At 29.3% G+C, this 9,632-nt stretch overlaps 2 protein-coding genes across 2 annotated transcripts; one reads left to right on the plus strand and one right to left on the minus strand.

The window, feature by feature from the left end:
• Positions 1–123: 123 nt before the first annotated feature.
• LOC108572393 (DNA-directed RNA polymerase I subunit RPA2) lies at positions 124–4,650 on the minus strand. Its single transcript, XM_017934628.1, is given in 17 exon segments — positions 124–333; positions 457–621; positions 692–945; positions 1,041–1,197; positions 1,273–1,411; positions 1,498–1,712; positions 1,805–1,981; positions 2,056–2,163; positions 2,230–2,427; positions 2,490–2,767; positions 2,896–3,138; positions 3,217–3,319; positions 3,322–3,406; positions 3,472–3,794; positions 3,866–4,105; positions 4,170–4,502; positions 4,582–4,650. Coding segments are annotated over 17 exon segments (3,297 nt in total).
• Positions 4,651–5,151: 501 nt separating this feature from the next.
• LOC108572235 (HAUS augmin-like complex subunit 3) lies at positions 5,152–7,578 on the plus strand. Its single transcript, XM_017934434.1, has 9 exons — positions 5,152–5,333; positions 5,492–5,707; positions 5,739–5,931; positions 5,992–6,212; positions 6,281–6,409; positions 6,488–6,824; positions 6,893–7,122; positions 7,189–7,357; positions 7,435–7,578. Exons 1-9 carry the CDS (start codon positions 5,152–5,154, stop codon positions 7,576–7,578), a joined length of 1,821 nt encoding a protein of 606 aa, XP_017789923.1.
• The last annotated feature ends 2,054 nt before the right edge of the window (positions 7,579–9,632 follow it).

The following is a 9,632-nucleotide window of genomic DNA, read 5'->3' on the forward strand; positions in this document are numbered from 1 at the left end:
ATATTTGTAGAATAATGTTAATGGACTTTGTAAGTAAAATGTTTATGGAATGTTAGGAAAAATAAAGTATTATTGTCGCTAAAAAAAATTATAAAAGCAATTGGATATTCTATTTTCATATATTCATTTTTCTGCAAATGACAATTTTACGTTAATATTGCAAGACGTTAATTGTGTTACGAGGTATCGAAAAATATATGGTATATCGACTTCTCTAACAGATTCGTCGTCGCCGCAGAGGCGACATCTCGTTTTATCACCTGATCCTGATACATTTAAAGCCACTTCCGTTACTGGACCTAACAATGTTCCACATTTCTGACAAACAAGGGTCTGGAATATCAACGTATTATCATTGAATAAATGTTTTCATTAATAGCATGCTTAATTATAAGATGTGATTTAAGCTAACTTAAGTGTGATAAGAAAAAAAAAATCAAAGAGATTAAAACTTACTGTAGTTTTATCTGAACAGTGAAAAAGACGATCTTGAAGTAGAAATGAACAACCGTGAGATATTAACGAATCTCGTTCCATTTCTCCAAATCGAATGCCACCACCTCTTCTTCTACCCTTTATAGGTTGTCTTGTTAAGACATCGATTGGACCGGTACTTCTGACCTGTAAAAGTTTTAAAACCATGAACAAAGACGAGTTATAGAGTCGCCATATCAATTAACTCCATACTAACCTGCCATTTATCTGAAACCATGTGCCGTAATCGTTGGTAATGTACTACTCCAAAGAAAATATCCGCAGTCATTTCTCTTCCGTCTATTCCTGAATACATTCTTTCTGTTCCATAATAATTATAACCGCCGCGTTCCAATAATTTTCCAAAATATTCAACCGCTGTTTCATTTTCGTTAAACCTAAACGATGTTGCATCGTGTACTAATCCATGTATGGCTGCCGACTTTCCAGCCATTACTTCGATCATCATGGCTATAATAAATACATGTTAATTATAATCGGTATATTTGTGAGTATAGAAACATTAAAATTTTTCAAATATCAAGTCTTTTTATAATTGATTTTACCTATTGTCATACGGCTTGGGAAACCGTGGGGGTTAAACACGATATCAGGAATTAAACCAGTTTCCGTAAATGGTAAATCTTCTGCAGGCCATTTTTGAGAACAAATACCTTTTTGACCAGCCCTTGAAGCAAATTTATCTCCCACACTAGGATTACGCTAAACGTTGAAATTCTTGTTAAATGATTATTATTATTATACAAATCAAAAGATGTAAATTACTATTTTACTAACTGGAATACGAAAGGTAATACAAGCTCTACGTGGAATGTGACTATGTAATGTTCCACAAAGCTTTACATTATCAACATATGCATCTTCCTTTCCATGATATTTACTAGTAACATACATTGATTTATCTGCATCGTAATAACTATTAAAAAAGAAACAATTGCATTTTATGTAGAACAAAATTAAAAGTCCTTAGAAATCTTAATAATGTTGTAAAAACAAACTTACCAATAGTAAGTATCACCTTCTTTAATAATTGTACCTGGTATAGGAAGACCATCAGAATCTAATTTTTCTGCAAGTTCAGGTTTGTCAGGGTTTCTTGCAAAATAACTTTTCTGATCTTTCAAATCTACAAATTCAGATTTGTAAATCATTCCATGTGCAAAACCTCTATCATATGCTGCCTTATTTATAATCATTGCATCTTCCATATCATATCCCTAATAAAATATACATTGTATTAAAAACAGTTTGTAAAATTAATTTTTTTATTAATCTCAATGAAACTTGTTAGTTATAAGTTTTTACTTGCCGTGTAAGAAATAACAGCAACTATTGCATTAGTGCCCATGGCAAAATCATCAAGATTAATTTTATCGTAATGTACTGGCCGAAAGAGTGGTGTTGCAGGTGTTTGCAACCTATATAACTTAGTTTCAGATTGTAATTGCCATGTATGGCACGGAGTACCCATTGTTTGTTTACCCATCTAAAAATTAATGGAATTAAATACTCTTAATAAGTAAAATTTTTAACTAAATAAGAATTTGTAAAAAATCCTACTTGACATTGATACATATTTCGGGGACTTTGATTACAGTCTGGCATTGGGATGAGATTTGCCAAATTACTTAAGAAAGCCACTTTTGATAATTCTTGATGTGACGTTAACTGTAACAATAAATATGAAACATTTATAAATGAAAAAAAAAAATAACAGGAAAAAGAATGTAGTACCCCCTCATAGGCTTCTTCTGGAGTAACACAGATGTCCAAGTAAATTTGTTCGAATGTTCCTATATACTCGACTTTTTTGGCAGCCAAATTCATTACTGGCCTCATCATGCGAGCTGGACTTGTAAACAAATATAATCCTGGATATTGTGCTGGTACATTTTTCTTTGGCACCCATACAATTTCCATTGTGCATGGAATCTATAAAATATACGTCATAAGTTAGTAATATTCAAATTTAAAATTTCGTTATATGACATTACCTCTTCGCCTTCTATTTTAAGCAATCGTAGTTTGTCAGTTACTCTTGCAATTATACTATCATCGATTAATCCAATCAATTTTCCATCTAACATTACAACATATGAATTTTTCCAATCATCAGCAATCGATAACGGAATCATTCCGAGATCCATTAATATGACAGGAATATTAGCTTCCAACTTTGGATTCGGATGTTTTGTAATAATACAATTCATTGTTAAATGATTAAGAAGGCCACAAGGTACACCATCAGGTGTATGTACAGGACAAATGAAACCTATAATGTAATAAAAATTATCATCATCATCCATTATTATTATATTATTAAAATAAAACTTTCTTGAATTTGTTTCAACTGTAAATACAAATTTTGTAATATATTTACAAATACAAATAAAACATTACCCCATGCATCTGGTAATAATTGTCTAGCCTCTGTAGTTCGCATTTCTTGGAAAAAAGAACCTCTATGTATTGCACGAAAATGGCTCATATAACGCATCCTATTAATATTTTCAGTAACAATCGTGAGACCTGAATTTTGCATCAATCCTAAACCTGATGGCGAACTTATATTTCCGGTAGATAAAAAGTTTTCCATTTGTGATTCAAGTGAAGTTCCATGTTTCAGTGCATTCAGCATTTCCTCTGTATCAATATTTAAAATAGTTTTACTTGCAACAGTGTTATTTTATGATCCTTAAATTAAATATTCAAAATACTTACGCACGTTTAAAGTATATCTATTACCAGCACTCCTTGCACGTTTCAAGATATTCAATTTAAGACCAATTAGCCAACTATGTAATTTCTCTTTCAATAATTTCAAATCGCAAGAGCAAATAACTTTTTTGTCATGAACACAAGTAAATGAAATTTATCTAGTGGATTGTTAAGGTGAATTGCTATGCAGTGTCTAAAAATAATATATGTTAATCTCATAAATTAATGCATGGTTATGAATATTTTGATTACACTTACTTAATGATAAAATCACAAACATCTGTGTCAGTACTATCTTGAGGTATTTCAAAAAACTTTATTCTAAACATTCTTCCTATATATGCTTTGCATTCATCATGGCTGTGTAAATCCTGTTCATGTATTGTTCTTAACATATTTAAAATACAACCTATGTAATATAAATTATCTTCACATCCAGCTGTTAATGCATTATAAATGAAAATGTCAGAGACATCAATCAAACACTTTAAAATCAAAATTAATGGAACATAATATAAAATTTTTTTATATGAAAACATTAATTTTGCAGTACCATCAGTTACATAGTGTAAAGTGTTAATCTGCAAAAAATATGATCATATAGTAACACAGTTTAATTTATGAAAAATGCACCATAGTTTATTACACATACTGCTGCAGTGTTATCATCCCTCACACTTCTTAAAAGTAAACCAAGATCACTAAATTGTATACCACGGGCTTTCCATCCTGATCTTCTAATAGCAACAGGATAATTTCTTCTTGTCATTAATAACATTCTTATAATTCTTTCAAGCCCTTTAATTATGAAATATCCACCCCATTCTTGCTCATGTTCCCCATGAGCAACTAACTCTGTTGGACTCATTTTATTTAAATGACAACGATTAGACTGTAATTTTAAATGTAAATTAAATACATTTGAATTATCTATTTTATACGACAGAGCTACATACCTTAATCATAATTGGAATTTCTCCCATGTCTCTTTCAAGAGTTTCTTGTATTTTATTATTGATAGACCAACCAAGTTTGACTGTTATTTTTCCTTTATAAGTACTTCCACGCTGTCTACATTCTGTGGGATAAATCTTATGATTCTTTACACCAATTGTACCAGATGGAACACTAGGTTGATGAATAGATACATCATCGATCCATAAAGCTACTTTGTCTTCATTTGGAAGGTGAATATAAACAAATGGGTTATCTCGAACAGCCTCGGAAATACCATCATCTAACATATAATTAAAAGAATCTATATGCGGAGCACCTAAGCTTTGTAACAACTAAAATATATAACACAGATTAAATTAAAATTATAAGGGAAGATCATGGTTAAATTAAAAAAAATAAATAGACATTTACTAAATTTTGTTTTTTCGGTGGTTTACCGAAAGTTGTAGATGTGTTTGTTAATTTTGGTTCAATTAACATTTTTATATTTTGCTTAAAATTCAACTTTAAATAATCAACACGTAATACAAACAATCTCAAAATACACAATTGTTATTACCACGAGTATTCTCACTCACGTGTGTGCTGCAATGCTACCAACTTACCGTATTCACGTTTTCCTAAAATTACATAAATTGAGTAGAAAAAGTATGTACACTGAGATGCCACGATCTTTGCCGAATCCCTAGAACTAACCAAACACACAATGGCGGTGGTCCTAATGTGAAATGGCATACGAAGCTTACGATACATACAACAACGAATGGCGTACGATACCATTTCACATAGAACCACTGCTATTGTGCGTTTGTGTTAGTTCTAGGATTTCGAGAACATATGCTTTAATGAAACTTATGATCGACTACGCAAGCGTAGAAAATTCTTGGTATATAACTGGTCAAATTCATATTTAATGAAGAATATTATATATGCATTCGATTTTGAATTCATACTAGTAGTTTATTAGACCTTTATTGAAATATGAACGTTTCTGGCAAGACTCTTTATAATAAAGTTCGCGGTTTATGTTCAGATCTTTCAAGTGGAGTTACACCAGGAATATTGGATAAAATTTGTGACGAGCCTTTAGTGCAACCGTTTTTAAAATGGTTTTGCGAGAATGTAAATTACGTCAATGTTCTATCAAACGAAGATGTTCAAGTGTAATGAAGTTATTGTTTATTAATAAATAAAAATATTTTAACACACCGTTAACGTTTGTTTAAATATTTTACAATTATTTTAATGCATTAAAAATTTCAGCTTAAAAATTTTTTCTGTTAATTAAGTAGAAATGGAATTATTATGGTTCATATTTTAGAAAAAAAAGACTACAAGAAATGAAGGAATGGATGGAAGGCTATGAATTAGATGATGCATTAGAAGAAGCTACTAAACACTGTCCAAATTTATTAAAAATCATTTCTTTCGATGACACAAATATAAATGATTTATTTACAGAATTGGAAATAGGAGAATTTAAAGTAAAGCAACTATTACATATGTATATATATATTTTTTTTTTTTCTTTACTTAAATGAATTTGACATTATTATGCACAAATACTGTTATAGAAAATTAGAAGCAAGATTAGATGAAGATGTAGAAAAAGAAGAAACATTTTTGGACAGAGAATATATCGAAGCAGATAAAGCATACAAAGAGTGTTCTGTAATTTTGAAAAAGTTTGACATACATTATCGTGAATTTTTTAAAGAAGTTGAATGTCTTTTAAATGTTTATGCAGATGCAGCTGAAAATGTAGGTAATTATAGATAATTCTCTTTATAATTTGTAACAGTAACAATCTCTTACTTGTAGAAAGGAATACCAATGTTATGGACTCAGATGCCTCTAGAACTTTTTATTAAAAAGATAGAACTGTATAATTGTTACTTAGATGTTCATATAAACTGGCAATTTGAAAATGCACATAAGGAAGATCAAACTTCTGATTCTAATTATGTTTCCTTAATTAATAATAGTAAAGAGAAGTGTATGGATAATGAAAAGTTACAGGAACTTAAATTATGTAAAACAAAGTAATTACATATTTATAAATACCATTAAGAGGAATATTTATGATACTTATTATTGTTTTATTTTATAGCTTAACTAATGCAAAAATTGAAGAGATTTTGGCTAAAGTACAAGAGAAATCATATGTTGCAATGTTAGATTATGTACAAGACATATATAGTTTAGGAAATTTAAAAATGCCAGGGTCCTCTGATTTAAGGTATATAAAAGTTCTTTAAGTATAATTATTTTTGTTTATTAAACATACTATATAAATATTATTTTTATGTATCACCAGAACAGAAATTTCAAAGCTAACTAAACAGAGAGATTTCCTAGATGAAAATGTTTCCTTATCACAAGAGTTTTACAGAGTTTTAGTACAACAGTTTTCAGAATTGGAAATAACTAAAATTTTAAAAGAAGAGGCTCATACAAGACTTACACGAACAAAAAATCATTTAGAAAAGCTTAAAAACTTGCGATACCTTGCACGGGAACATGGTCATGTGCACACTGATTTATTACGTATGTTAATGGAGATGCAATTTCACCGTCTTAAAGATGTTTCTGAATTTGTAGCTGATGCTTGTCACTTTTTAACAACAGAATATTTACTATCTTCTACCAGACGTGTTAGTAATTTAAAAGCAAAAAATAAAATTTTCAAATTATGGTTTATAATTAAATTTTGTTTATATAGGAAAGCATGCATCAACAGCAAACCGAGTACTCTGCAATCATAACATCTTCACCAAAAGCACACAATTCATTTCATAAAATTTTTATTTCTATGATATGTGGTAATGATAGTATGCGTCAATTAAATTCTGCATTGGATAAATATAATGATCTCATAGGTGAAAATAAAACCAAGAAACAATTCGTACTAAAAACATATTTAAACTCGAAAATACACAAATTGGAGACATTGTAAGTATTAATCATTTACTAATAAGATACATTGTAGAGAGCACTATAACTGTTATTATTATTTAGAAAAAATGAAGTAAATTTGCAATACATGAACGAAATTCAGAAAGGACCTACGTATACATTTAAACCAATTTCTTATGAAATTGAAACTTGTCACAGTGAAGCATTGGATAATTTACAAAAAATACAAACAGATTTAACAAAAATAAGATGTCAAATGAAAGAACGATTGGTAAACATTAGAAAAACATATGTAATATATATATGAAACATTATTTCTCAAATAATAATTGAAACCTTTCATTATAGAAAGCGGATATAAGCTTTGAAAGAGAAACAAATATTCTTTGGCAACGGTTTTTAGTTGATCCTGATGCATTGAGAGAAACTCATAAAGAAGTGAAGCAAATGGCGAATAAGTCATGTTTTGGAGATGCTTTTAAGAATGAATGAAACATGTAATAATGAATGTAAGCCTATTGTAACGTAATACTATTGAAAATAAACAAAAATATCGCTGCTTTTTGCATGACGCTGAAACTAACCTAATCGTTTCAAAATAATAAATTCATAATAAAAAAAATGAATGTTAAATAAATTCGCCTTATTCGAAAAATACTTGTTATTATACGATGTTATTTATACAATATTAATATTATGTTAATGTATTCAATAAATGGTAACAAAACTAGAAAACTAATATTACAATACAATTTAAATAATAACAACTTAGTGTGTGTAAGAAATTTTCATTTTTTTCTATGTCTGTCCCTACCAGTTTACTAAAATGCTGTATGCAGGCATTGAAATCACCGCTAGCCGTGCTTGTTACTACATACGTATGTAAATACTTCACGTGTAAAATGTACTAAGTGGAACACATTTTCCATAAGCAATTTTGCTAGAATTATACTTTTAACATCATTCAAATAACACTTATTCATTTATTAATGATTTATTTTGTTCCATAATTCATATAAAAATCATATATATTCATAATAATTTCATATCTATTAATAGACGACATGTGATGTATCAGCAGATATATGTATGTAGTACGTATGTATATTCTTCTGAAAAAGATAATTCTCTATATGAAAGTTTTTCTTTGTAATTGCCCTCATCTAATTGTATGTAACATTTATATATTTAGAAAATATAAATTATACAACAGTTTCTTTTATATTACATCGTTAAGCGTGACACACATTAAACTATGTCAAGTGTTTGTACCAAGGTTAATAAATGAAGTTTAGTAAACGTCATTTCCAGTAAATGTCAAAATATGGAATAAAAAATGTATTTAAAATTTGAATAACCTTTTTTAAATCTCGACGTGTACAAAATGTTTAGAAAATCAAAAATTGCAAAACTCCATAAAAAATCAGTACAATAAGATAATTTTAAGAAACTGTAGAAAACGTTTAAACCATTTCATTTGATCGCCTTTCCGTTCCTTTGATGTATAAAGAATGTTCTAAATTTTCGTATATTTCAAAATAAAAACCATTAAATTTTACCTAAAATTTAATACAAATGCCCAAAATGTAATGAAAAAAAATATACTGATGTATCTACGGTAACTTATCTTTTTTTTGTCCATTATTAATTCATAAGCAATCCCACATAATCTCGATAAATTTCAAAGATCGTGACATCATAAAACTACATTGGCGTAAGACATGCTTTTATGTGTGTGCTCTGCATCAAAATATAGTTCACGGAAAGGTATCGAAATTTATACAGACTAACAATCAGAGTTTATAGCAGTGGTACTTCAGTGGTTTGTTACTCCTATAACGGTAAAAACGTGACAGGTATATACAGTAGAAGTGAAGCAGCTAGGTGGAAGGGAAACCTGCACTGCTTGCTTGGTCTCTTGAAACCATGATTGGTAGTGCTTGTTAGTATTCATCTAACTGTTGTATCGAAAGTATCGCCACTTACAATTAGTGCTCTCTTATTTTTTCTTCTCTATTTCTCTTTTTAAAAAGACGGTGCTATTACATTTTGACCATTACGACATCCGCGAAAGAATCATTGCAACAGGTCCTTCGACAAGGTAAATCGCCGTTCAAGATTATTTTTGTAAGATGACGCGATCCTGCTGTCGATTGTTGTATCATGTATGGAAATTTAATGAATACGCGAGCTATCGAAAAATTTTTTATTCAGTTTAATTAGTACTAACATTCATTTCTAAGATTCATGATAATCAGTACGAATCAGTCAAGTAAATCGGGTTTTGGGGACTTGTAGAATATAAACTTCTATCGTATGTACTACTTTCTAATTGGCGAGAAGATTCCGTTGGCCTAACTATTCGGAAGAATAAGCAACGTTTGACAGATGTATTTCTCATGGAAGGAACTGTACATTTTTAGTAAAAATTAATGGAATATAAAACTGAATAAGTAATTAAAAAATTAAAAGATCGTAATAAGATTCTGAGAGATATGTATGCATATTAAAAAAGATTATATTAAAAATTTAATATATATTGAAAT

The sequence above is a fragment of the Habropoda laboriosa genome, unplaced genomic scaffold, assembly GCF_001263275.1.
Source record: "Habropoda laboriosa isolate 0110345459 unplaced genomic scaffold, ASM126327v1 scaffold65, whole genome shotgun sequence".
Classification (NCBI taxonomy): Eukaryota; Metazoa; Arthropoda; class Insecta; order Hymenoptera; family Apidae; genus Habropoda; species Habropoda laboriosa.

Coding starts and splice junctions, on each gene's coding strand:
- LOC108572235 (XM_017934434.1), top strand. CDS start 5,152: ATGAACGTTTCTGGCAAGACTCTTTATAATAAAGTTCGCGGTTTATGT. Junction 6,213..6,280: donor CTTAAATTATGTAAAACAAA/GTAATTACATAT, acceptor TTTATTTTATAG/CTTAACTAATGCAAAAATTG. Junction 7,358..7,434: donor GTCAAATGAAAGAACGATTG/GTAAACATTAGA, acceptor CTTTCATTATAG/AAAGCGGATATAAGCTTTGA.